Here is a 21,448-nt window from a genome sequence, read left to right on the forward strand (position 1 = left end):
CACTCACCTGTAAAGGTTTGGCAGTAAACAGTTAAAACAAGAGGATAGAATATGTAATCACGTATTTGCCCAGCAAACTTGAGTGGTTTGTAGTACAGCTCTTTGCATGGCTGAATTGCTGTTCTCCAGAAGAAAAGAACCCCATAAATCACATGACTGAAGGACTACATAAATCACCAAAAACCAGCCTCCCAGTTTCTATTCCTGCAGTTTTTCATGCTTTCTTTAACACTTGTTTTACTACCACAAAAATGTTCTGAGGGCAGAAGGAAAATTGATTGGTATAGAGAGATAACCAATCAGATTATAGAGGAGGTGGAACCAAGACCTCCCCTATAATCTGATTGGTTATCTCTCTAAACCAATCCATTTTCCTTCTGCCCTCAGATCATTTCTGTTTAAGTAAAACTCCCATGAGCTAATTTAACAGGTGCCTGTAATATCTGCATTAACAGAAGAGCAGGCTGGTAGTCGATCTGAAGAGGGCTCCAAATCTTTGGCAGGGAAGTGGATAGGATGGGATATGTGTCTTGTGCTTGTGGTTCTTGTGAGTAATTTGGCGACCATCCTTGCTGTCCTTGAGGAAAGAATGTGGTGGTTTTTTTAACAAACAAAAAAAACCAATCCTCAAGACTTCCACAGCAATACGACACAGCTGAAGTATCCCAGAACCAATTAATGGCGTGGATCAGGACGTCTGGTGTGCAGAACCCTAGAACACTCCTCAGATCTGTGAGCCTGCCCCCAGGAGGCTGCCTTCTGTCCTGTTCCTACGGTGAGTGCGGCATTGCAGTTTGTGTTATTGTTGTGGGCATCATCTTAACTCTCAGTTGGGCATGACGGGGGCACTCGTGAGTGCAGAAGGTCACGGCAGGTAGTTCCAGAGGGCTTTTCCAAGAACTGGGACATATGTGTGCAGATCTAAAGTATATGGGCTTTGTTATAAGAAGGTCATTGTCATTCCAGGAAGAATAAAACTGTGTTTTTAGCTCTTGCCAAAGTTCATTCTGGCAAATAGGTGTCATTTGATCACTGTATTTTCTTTGACGGGACTAACAAGTAAAAATATGAATGCAAACATTACAAAACACAGAAAAAAGACTTTTTTTAATATACAAATACAGAAGCTCATGTAAATAAATGCTTTATTGTATTTCCATGTGGCATGACATTCACATGCAATTTTGCGAAAACTGATTTTTATATTTTCTATTTCATATCAAAATTGTTTATCAGGTTAAAACAATATCAGTCTAACTTGTAACAGGTTAATCCCCATAGTAGTATGTACTTTTTTTTCTTTTCCTTTCACCATATTCTGGGGTGATACAAACCAAACCAAACCAAACCAAACAAAACACTTGTTTTACAGCAATCTCTCCCAATCAGCACTTGTCATCGATTGAGGCTCACAGGAAATGTTTTAGCTGTTTTTTTTCCCAAAAGTGCAGTGAGCCAGAGCTGCTTGGATGCACACAGTACTCACACTCTACTCCAGGGGTGGCCAATCTTATCCACAAAGGGCTGGTATGTATGTGAGTTTTCACTGCAACTCCCTAATTAGATTACTAATTAGAGGACTGATTGGCTGAAGAGTCCTCACACTTGGGTTTGAACAGCTGACCTACAGGTTATCCCAAAAACTTGCATACACACCGGCCCTTTGTGGATAAGATTGGCCACCCCTGCTCTACTTGCATCATACACACACTGTACTCACGCGATACTCACATGCTGCCACTTCGTTTTTCTAGCTAGCACGCTTTTTTTTTTGTCCCAGTGATGTAATTCTCGGGCTGCCCTTGCATGGATACCAGTAAAGTGATGTCAGTGAGACTTATGCAGCTTAATCATGTCATATGTATTACATCATCTCTTTATCCATTTTACTGACCTGAAAACTCTTTACTGTACATTTGAATGTATTCATGAAGCTTGACCGCACAGTGTAAATCTGTGAAGTGTAGAGCGTTATATTCATAGCTAGTGGCTAGAGCCACAATGAGAGCAGGAACAAAGGCTGGCATTGCCACTCTTGTCTCAAGATCAGAGTAATCGGGATGTCAAATCGGCTCCTCCGCCTCGCTTGTGTTCTGCCAGCTTTCCTTTGCTAGAGTTGCCTGCTGCTTTCAGGACGTTTTTCTCTGTTGTCTATTGTTCCCCCAATGGGGCAGAGATTCCACACACACACATTTTGATTTTACTGTGTTGTGGTTTTGCAAAGGAGTGAGCAGGCAACCTGATTGGGAACTTGGGCAGCTGTCCGCATGAACCTCCTGTAATTGTCGCACAATGGCGAGGTTAACGTGCGAGCTGAGTGTAATTGGTGCCGTTGGCGGGCAGAGGGATGCACTAAGGGGTGCACGGACCACGGCATTGGAGTGAGAGCACAGTGGCAGGGCCACAGAGGCACAGGTGCAGCACAGGCCACGGAATTGCAGTGAGAGCACAGTGGCAGGGCTGCAGAGGCACAGGTGCAGCACAGGCCACGGCATTGCAGTGAGAGCACAGTGGCAGGGCTGCAGAGGCACAGGTGCAGCACAGGCCACGGCATTGCAGTGAGAGCACAGCGGCAGGGCTGCAGAGGCACAGGTGCAGCACAGGCCACGGAATTGCAGTGAGAGCACAGTGGCAGGGCCGCAGTGGCACAGGTGCAGCTAAGTAGGCCGTTTCCATATGCGGCCCTCCTTCCCTCCTCGTGTGACCTGGACGTCACTGTGCCTTGTCCCCAAACGCTGGAGAGAGGGAACCTGCTCTTCACGCAACCTACCAGCAGTACTGCTGTACCGGAAAGGGTCCCCAGTGTGCACAAGTGCATCAGTTCAGTGACAAACCTGGACCACAGCGTCTCTCGCCCCCTGGATGCGACTTAAGCGCAGCGGGGAGCTCTATGTGTTTGCAAAGACTTTCTCAAATCCTACTGCTTCCTTTCAACAAGCTAGAGATACGCAGTTCTAATTCCGGTGCATGTGTGTTTATCTGGGGGGGGGGGGGGGTCGAAGACTGTGCAAGAGATTTGGGGGCTGGAATGCAATGTGCCAGAGGGTAACAATTGATTACTGAAATGGAACAGATGGATGAGTAGATGTTTTACTTAAAGTACTCGTTAAGGGATCTGTGCCCTGCAGAGAAGGACACGCAGTAAGTGGGGTGGAATTCCACTCGCTCCGGAACAGCTGACAGGCGGCGCATTCCTGCCTTTCCTGGGTGGGTGGGGGGGGGGGGCGGGGGGTTTGTGCCCGCTGCCACTGGCCACATTGTAACATAACGAGATGCAGGCGTGTGGTGCAGAGCCACTGCTGACGGCCTCTTAGAGGCTGCATGTCGGAGAGGGAATGGGGGTATTCACTGTCTCTCCATACATTCCCATAATGAATGTACAGGGGAATGGGGGTATTGACTCTCTCTCCATACATTCCCATAATGAATGTACAGGGGAATGGGGGTATTGACTCTCTCTCCATACATTCCCATAATGAATGTACATCGGAATGGGGGTATTCACTCTCTCTCCATACATTCCCATAATGAATGTACAGGGGAATGGGGGTATTGACTCTCTCTCCATACATTCCCATAATGAATGTACAGGGGAATGGGGGTATTGACTCTCTCTCCATACATTCCCATAATGAATGTACAGGGGAATGGGGGTATTGACTCTCTCTCCATACATTCCCATAATGAATGTACAGCGGAATGGGGGTATTCACTCTCTCTCCATACATTCCCATAATGAATGTACAGGGGAATGGGGGTATTGACTCTCTCTCCATACATTCCCATAATGAATGTACAGGGGAATGGGGGTATTGACTCTCTTTCCATACATTCCCATAATGAATGTACAGCGGAATGGGGGTATTGACTCTCTCTCCATACATTCCCATAATGAATGTACAGCGGAATGGGGGTATTCACTCTCTCTCCATACATTCCCATAATGAATGTACAGCGGAATGGGGGTATTCACTCTCTCTCCATACATTCCCATAATGAATGTACAGCGGAATGGGGGTATTCACTCTCTCTCCATACATTCCCATAATGAATGTACAGCGGAATGGGGGTATTCACTCTCTCTCCATACATTCCCATAATGAATGTACAGCGGAATGGGGGTATTCACTCTCTCTCCATACATTCCCATAATGAATGTACAGCTGAATGGGGGTATTCACTCTCTATCCATACATTCCCATAATGAATGTACAGCGGAATGGGGGTATTCACTCTCTCTCCATACATTCCCATAATGAATGTACAGCGGAATGGGGGTATTCACTCTCTCTCCATACATTCCCATAATGAATATACAGCGTAATGGGGGTATTCACTCTCTCTCCATACATTCCCATAATGAATGTACATCGGAATGGGGGTATTCACTCTCTCTCCATACATTCCCATAATGAATATACAGCGTAATGGGGGTATTCACTCTCTCTCCATACATTCCCATAATGAATGTACAGGAGAATGGGGGTATTCACTCTCTCTCCATACATTCCCATAATGAATGTACATCGGAATGGGGGTATTCACTCTCTCTCCATACATTCCCATAATGAATGTACATCGGAATGGGGGTATTCACTCTCTCTCCATACATTCCCATAATGAATGTACAGCGGAATGGGGGTATTCACTCTCTCTCCATACATTCCCATAATGAATGTACAGCGGAATGGGGGTATTCACTCTCTCTCCATACATTCCCATAATGAATGTACAGCTGAATGGGGGTATTCACTCTCTATCCATACATTCCCATAATGAATGTACAGCGGAATGGGGGTATTCACTCTCTCTCCATACATTCCCATAATGAATGTACAGCGGAATGGGGGTATTCACTCTCTCTCCATACATTCCCATAATGAATGTACAGCGGAATGGGGGTATTCACTCTCTCTCCATACATTCCCATAATGAATGTACAGCGGAATGGGGGTATTCACTCTCTCTCCATACATTCCCATAATGAATATACAGCGTAATGGGGGTATTCACTCTCTCTCCATACATTCCCATAATGAATGTACATCGGAATGGGGGTATTCACTCTCTCTCCATACATTCCCATAATGAATATACAGCGTAATGGGGGTATTCACTCTCTCTCCATACATTCCCATAATGAATGTACAGGAGAATGGGGGTATTCACTCTCTCTCCATACATTCCCATAATGAATGTACATCGGAATGGGGGTATTCACTCTCTCTCCATACATTCCCATAATGAATGTACATCGGAATGGGGGTATTCACTCTCTCTCCATACATTCCCATAATGAATATACAGCGGAATGGGGGTATTCACTCTCTCTCCATACATTCCCATAATGAATGTACATCGGAATGGGGGTATTCACTCTCTCTCCATACATTCCCATAATGAATGTACAGCGGAATGGGGGTATTCACTCTCTCTCCATACATTCCCATAATGAATGTACAGCGGAATGGGGGTATTCACTCTCTCTCCATACATTCCCATAATGAATGTACAGCGGAATGGGGGTATTCACTCTCTCTCCATACATTCCCATAATGAATGTACAGCGGAATGGGGGTATTCACTCTCTCTCCATACATTCCCAAAATGAATGTACAGGGGAATGGGGGTATTCACTCTCTCTCCATACATTCCCATAATGAATGTACAGCGGAATGGGGGTATTCACTCTCTCTCCATACATTCCCATAATGAATGTACAGCGGAATGGGGGTATTCACTCTCTCTCCATACATTCCCATAATGAATGTACATCGGAATGGGGGTATTCACTCTCTCTCCATACATTCCCATAATGAATATACAGCGTAATGGGGGTATTCACTCTCTCTCCATACATTCCCATAATGAATGTACATCGGAATGGGGGTATTCACTCTCTCTCCATACATTCCCATAATGAATGTACAGGAGAATGGGGGTATTCACTCTCTCTCCTTACATTCCCATAATGAATGTACCGGAGAATGGGGGTATTCACTCTCTCTCCATACATTCCCATAATGAATGTACATCGGAATGGGGGTATTCACTCTCTCTCCATACATTCCCATAATGAATGTACATCGGAATGGGGGTATTCACTCTCTCTCCATACATTCCCATAATGAATATACAGCGTAATGGGGGTATTCACTCTCTCTCCATACATTCCCATAATGAATGTACATCGGAATGGGGGTATTCACTCTCTCTCCATACATTCCCATAATGAATGTACAGCGGAATGGGGGTATTCACTCTCTCTCCATACATTCCCATAATGAATGTACAGCGGAATGGGGGTATTCACTCTCTCTCCATACATTCCCATAATGAATGTACAGCTGAATGGGGGTATTCACTCTCTATCCATACATTCCCATAATGAATGTACAGCGGAATGGGGGTATTCACTCTCTCTCCATACATTCCCATAATGAATGTACAGCGGAATGGGGGTATTCACTCTCTCTCCATACATTCCCATAATGAATATACAGCGTAATGGGGGTATTCACTCTCTCTCCATACATTCCCATAATGAATGTACATCGGAATGGGGGTATTCACTCTCTCTCCATACATTCCCATAATGAATATACAGCATAATGGGGGTATTCACTCTCTCTCCATACATTCCCATAATGAATGTACAGGAGAATGGGGGTATTCACTCTCTCTCCATACATTCCCATAATGAATGTACATCGGAATGGGGGTATTCACTCTCTCTCCATACATTCCCATAATGAATGTACATCGGAATGGGGGTATTCACTCTCTCTCCATACATTCCCATAATGAATGTACAGCGGAATGGGGGTATTCACTCTCTCTCCATACATTCCCATAATGAATGTACAGCGGAATGGGGGTATTCACTCTCTCTCCATACATTCCCATAATGAATGTACAGCTGAATGGGGGTATTCACTCTCTATCCATACATTCCCATAATGAATGTACAGCGGAATGGGGGTATTCACTCTCTCTCCATACATTCCCATAATGAATGTACAGCGGAATGGGGGTATTCACTCTCTCTCCATACATTCCCATAATGAATGTACAGCGGAATGGGGGTATTCACTCTCTCTCCATACATTCCCATAATGAATGTACAGCGGAATGGGGGTATTCACTCTCTCTCCATACATTCCCATAATGAATATACAGCGTAATGGGGGTATTCACTCTCTCTCCATACATTCCCATAATGAATGTACATCGGAATGGGGGTATTCACTCTCTCTCCATACATTCCCATAATGAATATACAGCGTAATGGGGGTATTCACTCTCTCTCCATACATTCCCATAATGAATGTACAGGAGAATGGGGGTATTCACTCTCTCTCCATACATTCCCATAATGAATGTACATCGGAATGGGGGTATTCACTCTCTCTCCATACATTCCCATAATGAATGTACATCGGAATGGGGGTATTCACTCTCTCTCCATACATTCCCATAATGAATATACAGCGGAATGGGGGTATTCACTCTCTCTCCATACATTCCCATAATGAATGTACATCGGAATGGGGGTATTCACTCTCTCTCCATACATTCCCATAATGAATGTACAGCGGAATGGGGGTATTCACTCTCTCTCCATACATTCCCATAATGAATGTACAGCGGAATGGGGGTATTCACTCTCTCTCCATACATTCCCATAATGAATGTACAGCGGAATGGGGGTATTCACTCTCTCTCCATACATTCCCATAATGAATGTACAGCGGAATGGGGGTATTCACTCTCTCTCCATACATTCCCAAAATGAATGTACAGGGGAATGGGGGTATTCACTCTCTCTCCATACATTCCCATAATGAATGTACAGCGGAATGGGGGTATTCACTCTCTCTCCATACATTCCCATAATGAATGTACAGCGGAATGGGGGTATTCACTCTCTCTCCATACATTCCCATAATGAATGTACATCGGAATGGGGGTATTCACTCTCTCTCCATACATTCCCATAATGAATATACAGCGTAATGGGGGTATTCACTCTCTCTCCATACATTCCCATAATGAATGTACATCGGAATGGGGGTATTCACTCTCTCTCCATACATTCCCATAATGAATGTACAGGAGAATGGGGGTATTCACTCTCTCTCCTTACATTCCCATAATGAATGTACCGGAGAATGGGGGTATTCACTCTCTCTCCATACATTCCCATAATGAATGTACATCGGAATGGGGGTATTCACTCTCTCTCCATACATTCCCATAATGAATATACAGCGTAATGGGGGTATTCACTCTCTCTCCATACATTCCCATAATGAATGTACATCGGAATGGGGGTATTCACTCTCTCTCCATACATTCCCATAATGAATGTACAGCGGAATGGGGGTATTCACTCTCTCTCCATACATTCCCATAATGAATATACAGCGGAATGGGGGTATTCACTCTCTCTCCATACATTCCCATAATGAATGTACAGCGGAATGGGGGTATTCACTCTCTCTCCATACATTCCCATAATGAATGTACAGCGGAATGGGGGTATTCACTCTCTCTCCATACATTCCCATAATGAATATACAGCGTAATGGGGGTATTCACTCTCTCTCCATACATTCCCATAATGAATGTACATCGGAATGGGGGTATTCACTCTCTCTCCATACATTCCCATAATGAATATACAGCGTAATGGGGGTATTCACTCTCTCTCCATACATTCCCATAATGAATGTACAGGAGAATGGGGGTATTCACTCTCTCTCCATACATTCCCATAATGAATGTACATCGGAATGGGGGTATTCACTCTCTCTCCATACATTCCCATAATGAATGTACATCGGAATGGGGGTATTCACTCTCTCTCCATACATTCCCATAATGAATATACAGCGGAATGGGGGTATTCACTCTCTCTCCATACATTCCCATAATGAATGTACATCGGAATGGGGGTATTCACTCTCTCTCCATACATTCCCATAATGAATGTACAGCGGAATGGGGGTATTCACTCTCTCTCCATACATTCCCATAATGAATGTACAGCGGAATGGGGGTATTCACTCTCTCTCCATACATTCCCATAATGAATGTACAGCGGAATGGGGGTATTCACTCTCTCTCCATACATTCCCATAATGAATGTACAGCGGAATGGGGGTATTCACTCTCTCTCCATACATTCCCATAATGAATGTACATCGGAATGGGGGTATTCACTCTCTCTCCATACATTCCCATAATGAATGTACAGGGGAATGGGGGTATTCACTCTCTCTCCATACATTCCCATAATGAATGTACAGCGGAATGGGGGTATTCACTCTCTCTCCATACATTCCCATAATGAATGTACAGCGGAATGGGGGTATTCACTCTCTCTCCATACATTCCCATAATGAATGTACAGCGGAATGGGGGTATTCACTCTCTCTCCATACATTCCCATAATGAATGTACATCGGAATGGGGGTATTCACTCTCTCTCCATACATTCCCATAATGAATATACAGCGTAATGGGGGTATTCACTCTCTCTCCATACATTCCCATAATGAATGTACATCGGAATGGGGGTATTCACTCTCTCTCCATACATTCCCATAATGAATGTACAGGAGAATGGGGGTATTCACTCTCTCTCCTTACATTCCCATAATGAATGTACCGGAGAATGGGGGTATTCACTCTCTCTCCATACATTCCCATAATGAATGTACATCGGAATGGGGGTATTCACTCTCTCTCCATACATTCCCATAATGAATATACAGCGTAATGGGGGTATTCACTCTCTCTCCATACATTCCCATAATGAATGTACATCGGAATGGGGGTATTCACTCTCTCTCCATACATTCCCATAATGAATGTACAGCGGAATGGGGGTATTCACTCTCTCTCCATACATTCCCATAATGAATATACAGCGGAATGGGGGTATTCACTCTCTCTCCATACATTCCCATAATGAATGTACAGCAGAATGGGGGTATTCACTCTCTCTCCATACATTCCCATAATGAATGTACAGCGGAATGGGGGTATTCACTCTCTCTCCATACATTCCCATAATGAATGTACAGCGGAATGGGGGTATTCACTCTCTCTCCATACATTCCCATAATGAATATACAGTGGAATGGGGGTATTCACTCTCTCTCCATACATTCCCATAATGAATGTACATCGGAATGGGGGTATTCACTCTCTCTCCATACATTCCCATAATGAATGTACAGCGGAATGGGGGTATTCACTCTCTCTCCATACATTCCCATAATGAATGTACATCGGAATGGGGGTATTCACTCTCTCTCCATACATTCCCATAATGAATATACAGGGGAATGGGGGTATTCACTCTCTCTCCATACATTCCCATAATGAATGTACATCGGAATGGGGGTATTCACTCTCTCTCCATACATTCCCATAATGAATATACAGCGTAATGGGGGTATTCACTCTCTCTCCATACATTCCCATAATGAATGTACATCGGAATGGGGGTATTCACTCTCTCTCCATACATTCCCATAATGAATGTACAGCGGAATGGGGGTATTCACTCTCTCTCCATACATTCCCATAATGAATATACAGCGGAATGGGGGTATTCACTCTCTCTCCATACATTCCCATAATGAATGTACAGCAGAATGGGGGTATTCACTCTCTCTCCATACATTCCCATAATGAATGTACAGCGGAATGGGGGTATTCACTCTCTCTCCATACATTCCCATAATGAATGTACAGCGGAATGGGGGTATTCACTCTCTCTCCATACATTCCCATAATGAATATACAGTGGAATGGGGGTATTCACTCTCTCTCCATACATTCCCATAATGAATGTACATCGGAATGGGGGTATTCACTCTCTCTCCATACATTCCCATAATGAATGTACAGCGGAATGGGGGTATTCACTCTCTCTCCATACATTCCCATAATGAATGTACATCGGAATGGGGGTATTCACTCTCTCTCCATACATTCCCATAATGAATATACAGGGGAATGGGGGTATTCACTCTCTCTCCATACATTCCCATAATGAATATACAGTGGAATGGAGGTATTCGCCTGGGAGTTTTTGAGTGGTTGCTGTGAAAATGTGCCTGTGCTCACATGACCCTGCCCCTCCCTTCCCAATGTTCGCTTAACAAGACAGCTACAGCCAGTACGCAAACCAGCGCCCAACACACCCCAGCATCTATCAGAGAAGCCCTGCAGTTCAGCTGGAAGAAAATGGTTTGGGCTTCAAGAACCGTCCTGGCAGCAGGAATTGCGAATGCCCAGATTTTACTAATAAGAATAAAAATCTGTCTTGTTCCCAGTTAAGATCTGTTTCCTGAGTAATAATTAACTGTAACATTTTCAGGACATCACTGTAATTCTATTGGACACAACCATCCTTATCTCAAATTACCATTAGATCGAAGGGGATATATAAGTGAAATAATTGGATCAGTTAATATTTTGACACTCATTAAAAGGGGGCGGGCCTTGAACATTACACCAATCCATGTGAGTTAATTACAAGAGGCAGCCAATGAGCTGTGTTGGCATGCAAGCTTTTAGGAGGACCATCACAGCTCTGTCTCACTGGCTTCTAGGTATTGCAGAAGAGACACTAGAGACAGTCTATGTCTGCCTACAGTCTTGGACCTGGATAAGGTGACGTAAAGAGATGCTTTAAAGAGGCCCCGACTGCAGAATTCAAAAGCATCACTACAGCAACATGTGTTTTTAATGCCGTAAGAAGTTTTGTCTACTTTTCTGAGATTTTTCTCTGGACTGGGCTGGGTGACGTTCCCAGGGTCCAGTTTATTTTCGCTTAAGCTCTGGGTCCGTCTTTTCTGCCACTCTGTCTTGCATCTTATGTGTGTGTGTATGCCCACTCCCTTTGCCAAGCCCACTGGCTATGGAAAAACAATTTAGCTGGACTTAATTTGTTGTTTTTTTTCCCTTTCTCTCTTTCCTTTTGTGAGCCTTTGAAACTGCTGAGAATCCATTTCATTCCGTGGCGACATGGTGAGCGCAGCCGTCCCAGGGTAAAGGACGCTAAGGTGACCGATTGGACTGTCCCATGAACCTACGCATATCAAACACAGACGTGCTTCTTTATCTGAATCTAATCTGTCCTTGAAATTGTTTTCAGGAAGTTTCGGGTATTTAGAGTCTATAATCCCACTACTATAAATAGGGAAAACAACAATGCACTTCCAGTCCATCCCAAATCCTCAAACAATTTCCCTATATATCACAAATAGATTCTCAAACACCTCTGTTACAAGGATTTATGTGTGATATAAAGGATTTTAAAAAATAATTGCAAACTTATTTAGCACTCAATCGACTCACCAGTTGGTTTTTGTGTGTGTGGTGCACAGCAATACTATTCAGTTTTGAATAGGGATTATGTTTCCCTTTTGCACTATAATGACCATATATGCAGATAAACAATGGAATCATGCTAAAGGCACAAAGGCATATAAATTTGCTGACTTATTTAATTTTGTCACGCATGAAGTTAATCGGATGTGCAATCCGAATTGAAACTACAGCAGAGATAAGACCGCAGGATCCTGTCGCCTGCACTCACAAACCCAAATGTATTATACTGTGACTCAGGAGCGTTGGGAGAGATTTATGAAAGGAGGGGGCTAAGCCTTTATTATGGTGGTCTGATGCAAACACCCCACATTATTTAAACTAATTAGTGTACATTTATTGGGGGGGGGGGGCTAAAGTAGACCTAACGACACCCCTGCTGTGACTATACATTTGGTGTTTTTTAGCTGAAAACGATGCTTATTCCTGAATGCAAAACTTTACTAAGTGAAGAGCAATATTAGGCCTACATGTTGTTTTGTTATTATGCCTATTTTGATTGTTGATTGGAGCCGTTGTGTAATCAGTTAACAATAAATTACATTGTACTGTTTTAGTACAATGTAAGTGTTCTCCTACTGTTCTTTCCTAACGTGTGAATATACTGTACTGTGCAAAAGTCTTAGGCAGTCAAGGAAATGATCTTTAAATGATCTTCATGTTGGTTTAAAACTATGATGTAATGTTTGTCAAAGTGTGTCAGCTTAGCCATTTCAAAATCTCTCCTGAAACGACCACAGTACTTGCAGCAACCATCTAATACACCAACGTTTTTGTTGTTTTTTTTACTCAACCGCTGGCATACTATGTTATGAGGCTAATCAATACCTCATTGAGTTATTTAACTAATTAAGGTAATTGATTAATTGAACTGGTGGTGAAATTTAAGTCCATGGAATGGCTGAGGTGCCCCTGAGGAGAGGTTTGGGAGCTGAAGCTGTGTTCATCTAGTCATCTAGCAAAGTATCAGTGACCTTTGGGGGAACGGAAAGGAATATATTGTCAGCTTTTATTGTGTTACTCTTCATTTGCCTATGCTATAATGTTAAATAGGGTTTTTGTTCTGAACAAATATATACTTGCTATCTAGATGAATAGCTTTAAATTTTTCCTTTCACTGCCCAAGACTTGCACAGTACTTTATGTCAGATCCATACCCAATCAGGTTTCAGTGTAACTGCACAAGCTTGCCGGCTCCCCTCCTCTCTGTAAGGAATCGCTGCCTGAAAGAGTTAAAGGCTAACTGCGGGCGCGTTGCCTAGAGCAGAGCCGCTTTTTCCATTCTTGCTGGAAAATTTCCAGGGCTATTTATAAGAACACTTAGGGCTGGCAATCAGCGCTGCCTGTCAACCGGGCGATATGAAAACGCGATGTCGTCAGCGATCAGCGGGGAAACCCACGAGACGCCACCGACTGTGGGTCCCCGATAAAGAGAGAGCCGGCCAGCTTCTCGCAGGCGCACGTGTCCCCGGTGACTTTCTGATGTTTGATTGATATAAATGCTCGATTGTTCTCACCAAAACGGTAGCTCGATAAAAGTAAATGGAGGTCTTCTTACTAAGGATATCAAAATGCAGTCTTTCTCAGCTTTTGACGTGCCATCGTTATGTGTATCCCTAAAGCGTTTCATTGAGGCTTCCTGCTTAAATCACGATTGATTATCCAAGCAGGATGCTCTGTAAATTGCTACAACAAATGGCTTCAATTTGTTTGTCAATGAAAATGACTTGTAGCCACCTTGATATTACTGAAAGTGATGGCAAGCAGCATTGCTGATCATCGTCTTTGCAAGGTTGTTTTTTTTTTTTTTTGCAAAAGTGAAAAAGCAGAAGGCCTACGGCTGTGTCTGGAAGCGTGCCTGAAGCAGCTCGAGGAATACCACAGCTGTTTATTAACATTTTAATGGCGGATGACATGCCAGGGATTGTGGCGGTGAAAGCCTTCCTCGCTCTGTAAACAAACAGCCCTCTGAACTGATCAAAGGGAAAGATGGTCGCATTCTGGAGCCGCCCCTACAAGGAAGGCACTCTTGGACAAAGCTGGACCAAAACTGGATCGCGGCACTTCAAAAGGCAGTGTGCTCTGGGTTACACCAATGAGGAGAGCAGAAACAAATCACATGACTGGCAGAGAACGCTATGCCAATAAGCGTCACAAGAGCACCGTGTTTCCCCACCCGTGTACAACTCTAATCTGATGCAAGGTCTATAACAGCTTATCTCCACCCAGTCCTTGGGGGCCACCAGCCAGCCCACATTTTTGCTCCCTCCCACCTCCCAGTATACCTAACAATCAAAGATCAACAACCAAACAATCTCGATCACCGAATACCTGGTACAGGTGTGCTGGAACCTGGAAGGGAGCAAAAATGTGGGCTGTCTGGGGGCCCCTGAGGACTGGGGTAAGAAATTGTAGTCTATAATTTTACAGTAGTCTATATCTGAACACTTGCAGAGTTCATGGCCAGTAAAAATTATTAGCACAATTTACATAGAGATAACATGTATATTTGTTCTCTAGGACCAGAACACATGGCCTTCCAGCACATGTGAAATATGAGGTTGTCCCCCAGCAAGAATCTGAAATATATACAGCCCTTCGGTGACAAAATCGGTGGAATAGCACACAAAATTGCACAAATCTGCTGTTTGCCTGGGGGGGGGGGGGGGATGTCAATGAAGGTGAAGAGCAAAGTGAATGCAAGCATATATTTCAAGCCTGACATGGATTAGTGTTACGATGGTCTACATATTAGCAGGTGAGCAGCACTGGGCAGAATTTCATATTTAGAGAAGCAGAGGAATGTAACATTTGCTGAGAAGATGCCCCAAGCTCACGATCTCTACTAATGGGTGTGCTGTCAGAGAGAAATGAGGTCAGACTCCTGCAGTACAGTGTCTTTCCATTTCAGACTACATTCTACGTCACACCCATATTACAGTTTTCTGCCTGTGACCAGTGTTTGAGTCAGCCTGAAATGGGCCGGTACTCACTGGCACGCAGTATCTGTGTTTGAATCAGAGCCTGAAAGGAATCAGTACTCACTGGCACGCAGTACCTGTGTTGGAACCAGAACCTGAAGTGAGCCGGTACTCACTGGCACGCAGTATCTGTGTTTGAATTAGAGCCTGAAGTGGGTCAGTACTCACTGGTTCGCAGTACCTGTGTTAGAACCAGAACCTGAAGTGAGCTAGTACTCACTGTCACGCAGTATCTGTGTTGAAACCAGAACCTGAAGTGAGCCGGTACTCACTGGCACGCAGTATCTGTGTTTGAATCAGAGCCTGAAGTGGGTCAGTACTCATTGGTTCACAGTACCTGTGTTTGAACCATGGGAGCTGGGAGGCAGCAAAAATGTGGACTGCTGGCAGGGAGCTCAGAGGATGCAAAAACATGGACTGGCTGTGGGCCCCCGAGGACTGGATTGGGAGAAACTGCATTAGACAATCAGATAACTTTCCAGCTGTTTGAGGCAGCTGAGAGTTCTGCATGTACACAGGTCAAGGACAATGCTCAGATCGATGGGCTTTTCACGGTAATCCTACTGATCCGACTGTATTTGTTTATTCATTTATATATTAATTTATTTTGGCATTCCAAATAGACGATTTTGCTAAGCACCAAAGACAGATTAGGTCCAATTTGTCAACATATGTCAGTGAGCCCGCAAATATACCTGTACGCTTTTCCTCTTGCAGTTAAAAGTTTTTGTCTTTGGAACAATGAGGAAATGTACTAAAGGGACATAATCCATTGGTATATATATATATACATATGTGTGTGTGTGTGTGTGTGTGTGTGTGTCACTCTGACTCATTGGTCAGAAATATTTGATCAGAATGTTACTTGAGGTCCTGTGATGGACTGGTATCACATCCAAGGGTGGACTATGCTTTGTGGACCGCATATAGAGAATGGATGGATGGATGGATTGATTCACATTCAAGTATGTGAATTGAGCTGGTGGAACTTGACCTAATAAATTAAAGGAGATTCCAGGCTGCAATAAGCTACAAAGGAGTAAAATTAATGTTTGCAGTACCTGATGGATTAGAAGGAAGCTCGCTTTATTCTTTTTGTATTTGTCATATCATTTGGCTGCATACAACCTCCGTGAACTATTTAAATCTTAAGTCCCAGGACAATAAGGAATCGATGGGTAATTCCACCTCCACGTCGCACGCCAGAGTCTCCAGAAGAGGGCGGTGATACGCTCGCATTTCCACGCTTCACCTCAGAGTCGCTCTCTCACCTCTCCGCCGTCAAACAGCTGCTCCGCATCAGTTTGATCTCTCTCTCACCCTCCATCCCCCTCTCCTTTCCCTCTGTACCACATCAGCATCCACAACTCCACGGCAGACCGTGTCGAGCGAGGGCTGGCACAGACTTTGCCGCATCCATGGCGCTCCCTTTCCGCTCCCAGCGTCCCTTCTCGATATTATCGTTAAAATGATATAAGTGGGAACGTCTACGGCAGCGAACGGCTACTTTCACGCGTCGACGGCATTCCAAATGACTCTGTTTTGAAACTTTCCCAGCCCTCGTTTACCCGCTCCCAATACCTTGTTTTGTCTCTTTCTGTTCATATATTTTCCCCCCAAAGATTGCATTCTTGCCCAAGACCTATATGGATGGGGCGGTCGCCGGTGTGATGTCGCCGACTGTCCGAGCACCAAGTCGGCCACTGCGTGTGAAGATCGGTCGGAGCAAGATAAAGACGAGAAGGAGAAAGCGAAAGGAGTTGTTTTTCATACAGATGTGCTTTCTGGGGGGGTTGCTTCTGGCCGTAACGGGTTTGTCCTGCCTGGCAGAAAACACAGGTGAGCTCCCGGGACTGCTTAGAAAGTGCGTTAGGAGATAGCGCTGTTTGTGGACCCAGCTGTACACAGTATATTTTATTTCTGCAGAAATACCATCCGTAGTTTCTCATGCAGTACATCGCACACAGGGATCTTCAGCGCGTTAAATATGATTTTTCATGTTAATTACGCCTTCGATCAGCGCTTATTCTTGTTGATTAAAGCATGCATTTGTTGATATGTTACTGCTGACCTGTATTGTATATAGATTTATGTGGATATTGCGCTGGGAATGTGACAATTATCACGCCGGGAATTACGCAATCTTTAAAAGTAATTGGCTTTACAGGAGCAAAGATGAACAAATGTGCTTTTAATGATACAATATGGTTATGATGTGTAACTATAGTTAAGAGTCCATACGTGCCGAATCCCTGCTTCGCAGAGGAATGTCTTTATTTGATTTTCGTGTTTCTTTAAACGACAGACCCCTGCTGAAATATAGGCTACTCGCATTTTCGTATGATGTCGAACAGAAGAGAAATGCCCGAATTTGATTTATTCACCACAATCTCCATCGATCTGATAAAAGTGATTAATCGTATCCCGGTTAAATAACAGGATCAGAAATAATTCAGTTTATGAACTTAAATGGCTGTTCTGTTGTAGCCTACTTAATCACCACAAGTTAACATGTAAGAAATTAAATGGTAATCCCGTATTGCATTAAAGAGTATTCTCTTGCTTAGAGGTTGGTACTGTTGAAGATAATACAGGGTAAATGCTACGTACCCACTTGAAAGTGGCATCTTCTTTCTGGTTTGTTTCTACGTACATAAACGTTTTGAAAGAATTTTCATATTTCATGCATCCTTACATGAGGCAAATGTTAAGTAATCGATCATGTTAATAAATAAGCGTTAAATAATCATGGCGAATGGCGTGAGAATGTAAAGCGAGTCTCTTTCAGTTACCCGCTTAATATTTCCCATACGCGCTCCTGTATTGTCCTCTTAAAGTGGGAAGCGCACATCGTTATAGCGCCTCGCAGTGTAGTTCCCGTATTTCTATCAGACGCCAGTCGCACGTCTGTCGTGTTGCATTTCTCCACGGTAACTCATTCGGAGTATATATTCTCAAACCTAAGACGCATATAGTCTATTTAGGAAAACAGTCCCAACAGGTTCTCCAGGGGTCTACTTCTCCTCAAAAGGCTTACTTATAGTAGTGAAATCGAAATCCTGTGATTAAAGTAACATCAATTAGTCAATTAATGTTATCACTTTTGTTATCTGAGTCCTGCTTTAAATCCTGCTTTTTTATATAAGTTAAAGAAGAAATTAAAAGACACGTTTTGATTTATTCATTTTTTCTGATAGTGATATCTAAGATAAATGTCCCGTGAATCTTCTTTAATTTTTTGGCAAATGTCAAACGCAATGTGGAGGTCAGTTTCTCCAAAGCAAGACTGCCGATGGCAGGGAAGCCAAAGTCGGCCAGATGAACGCTGGTGTCTGCAGGAACGGGAGTCTGTACAGTACAGACTGAATTTACATTCCGTATTCCTGCTTCTATTTCCCGTCAACCAGCCGACAGATGAAATGATCGGTCTTTCACACAGAGACACGTGACTGCCTTGGAAATGCCCCAGGATTGTATTCTAGCAGCTTTGGAGAAATCTCATGACTGGGTCGTTATGGGCGGCCGCATGAAAATGTAAATGTATACAGTCTGGCTGTGAATGGTCGATAAGTCCTATTATGTAACTGCCCACTCGTTTTTTGCACATTTTAGGGGATGGCTAAAAAAAGAAAGTGAGTTAAATTTTTAGATAGAAAAAGTATATACAGTACAAAATGAATTAAGTAAGTACTGATTTTAATTCTGTTCCTGCCGCTAGGGATCCAAGGATGAGCATTTGTTCCGTATTTGTAGGAGATTTGGAATGTTTTTATCACGGTACCATGCTCGCTTGACTTCACATGCTTAAAATATTTGCAATTGTTTGCAGAAACATGATTTTTAAGACCACATGCTGTTTGAAAGCTGGTCAAACCAAAACTGTAAATAAATCCCAAGGCCCACTTTTGGGGCCAAAATGGGAAGAGGCCCCTTTGGATGGAGCGAGAGGGGAACAGGTTCCAGACCTACGCACATCTGTGGAAGAAAAGCCAGGGTTCCTAAAAGAGGCCTTCGGTTCTTAGAACCTGCAATGAGGACGAGTAATTCACATGGAGAGATTTTTGCCTGTCTCATGCTGAGAAATAATGCATGTCTTTTGTCTTGCCTCTGACTGAGGTAAACATACCCTGCTGGGATGTGGTAAGCACCCCATTGATGGGGTCTTGTAACTGCCGGTGTTCCCCGTCACTGCAGACCCTCTGATGTCGATGCCTGGACTAGCAGCCCTCTAGTGCGGTAGAGCACAGAGGAAAGCTCAAAGGTGAATGTGGCATTTATCGCAGCTTGCTGGTGAGACATCTCCACAGCTTTCGCTGCAGGCTGTCAGTGATCTGTTTCTCCGTGGTTAAGACCCCCCTGTGGTGATCTGGAACCAGTTCTCAGGTTTGCACTGGTCTGTTTGTGTGACATTGACCAAAATGCAGTGTAGGGCGTTTCAGGTCCATAAGTTACAAATCCAGACCAGGATTTTGTTTCTACCAACCAACTGAGCATAAAGTCACAGTTACAGGGTACTCACCTGGTTGGTGGAAACAAAACCTTGGTCTGGATTGGTAGCTTCTGGACCTGAAATTCCCAACACTCCCAAAATGAACACACACTTTTTAGATTGTGTTGGTGTCTTTACCACTATCAGGTATCTTTATAACATAGAAATGTATCTGTGGCAACCCTAACACGTGAATGTTTAAAGACATGATTATTACAAATACAAGTTTTATTTGCCTAACTGTGGTTTGTGAAACTTTACAGTGCTACGTTTAATGCTAATGTTAAGTTTTGTGGGGGTATTTAAAGGAGGTGGTTCTAATTAGTCTTGGTGAGGTAAGAACATACCATTATGTGTTCAGTATGCACTCCTGCCTCTTGGCATGTGAAATTGATTGTTTCAGTGGTATAATTGGATATTTATATGTCTTTTAAAAATGTGAGAAATTATTGCAAAGCATAATTTTACTGTACCTTCATATCACTAAGATCATTGATCTGCTATGCATGTACTGTATATATTTACATAAAAACTGTTTCAAATATAGGCTTTAAACTGCAGTTCATTTTTCTGAAAACAGGAGGGTCTTGTTGTGATATCCCCAGAGATCAGACAATCTTCATCTTTATTTGGCAAGATAATCCAGCATCCAAAAACCCAGGTCAAACTTGTGCTTAGTGAGCTGGAGACTGAAGCTGGAATGTCTCTGAGATGCCTTGTGCCCTTTTTGGGTACTTATATATTTTTTTCCCACTTGCTCAGTGAGTCTGTGGAGAAAGAAGCTGTTTAAATCCCCTTATAGCACCATTGTAGGAGACAATACATGTGGATTGAATTTTGTTGTATGACATTACAGCATCCATGAAGACTTAAAATTGTTTTAAAACACCTTGATCTTTGCATAAAAAACATGCTATGAAATCTCCCCAAGCCCTTTTTCAAAATTCATTTTAATACCTTCACAATAGTTAGAACACAGCCCTGTTAATGTCAGTTTAATTTGTCAGGATAATTAGACTGATGGCACACTGAGTTGGAATGACGTTCAAGGTTTCCCACACTGATATTAATGTTCAAACTGGAATCCTGCTGGAATCCCCGTTCGATTTGCCTATACTGTCACGCTCTCCCCTGAGCACGGGCAACTGGGAGCTGCTTTTGGTAGTAGGAACATAAGAACATACTGTAAGAACATGCGTCCCGCGGCCAGTGAGCCACGGAGGGGGGCGGGTGACCAGCTAACGATGACATCAGCTGCCCCCTGCCCAGCCAGATCTCTCTTCGCCTGAGCTCGCTCAATTACTACCGATGTGGCTGCAATTAGAAAGCTGCTGAGCGTCGCCGGGGGATATCCTAAGCTATTACCCGCTATTCCCGCATACGCGAGTGTAGCATCGTGGCTTCCATGTGCTCCCGGGCTCCCTGCCTGCGTGCTACAGCACGCCGATCCCCAGCGAAGACAGCAGGGAAGAAGCTGCAGCCTCTATTAATGCTCCATCGATCAACTTACCTGCCTTCTCTTTGGGAAATTCAGGTCCCGAAAACTCATAACCTCATAAGCAGTGTGATT

General features: G+C 43.6%; 1 protein-coding gene across 2 annotated transcripts in view; it reads left to right on the plus strand.

Moving 5' to 3' along the window:
* Positions 1-427: 427 nt before the first annotated feature.
* LOC111850812 (sodium/potassium/calcium exchanger 3) overlaps positions 428-21,448 on the plus strand; it is a 103,757-nt gene continuing 82,736 nt past the window's right edge. The window contains exons 1-2 of one of the 2 annotated variants that reach the window (XM_023825110.1): positions 428-547; positions 633-775. In XM_023825110.1, coding sequence (XP_023680878.1) covers positions 679-775 — 97 coding nt within the window. In that variant the 5' untranslated portion in view covers positions 428-547; positions 633-678. Of the gene's footprint in view, positions 548-632; positions 776-16,628; positions 17,229-21,448 lie in introns of those variants that run through there. The other variant, XM_023825108.2, reaches the window with a different exon arrangement.

Source organism: Paramormyrops kingsleyae, chromosome 20, assembly GCF_048594095.1.
Source record: "Paramormyrops kingsleyae isolate MSU_618 chromosome 20, PKINGS_0.4, whole genome shotgun sequence".
NCBI lineage: Eukaryota > Metazoa > Chordata > Actinopteri > Osteoglossiformes > Mormyridae > Paramormyrops > Paramormyrops kingsleyae.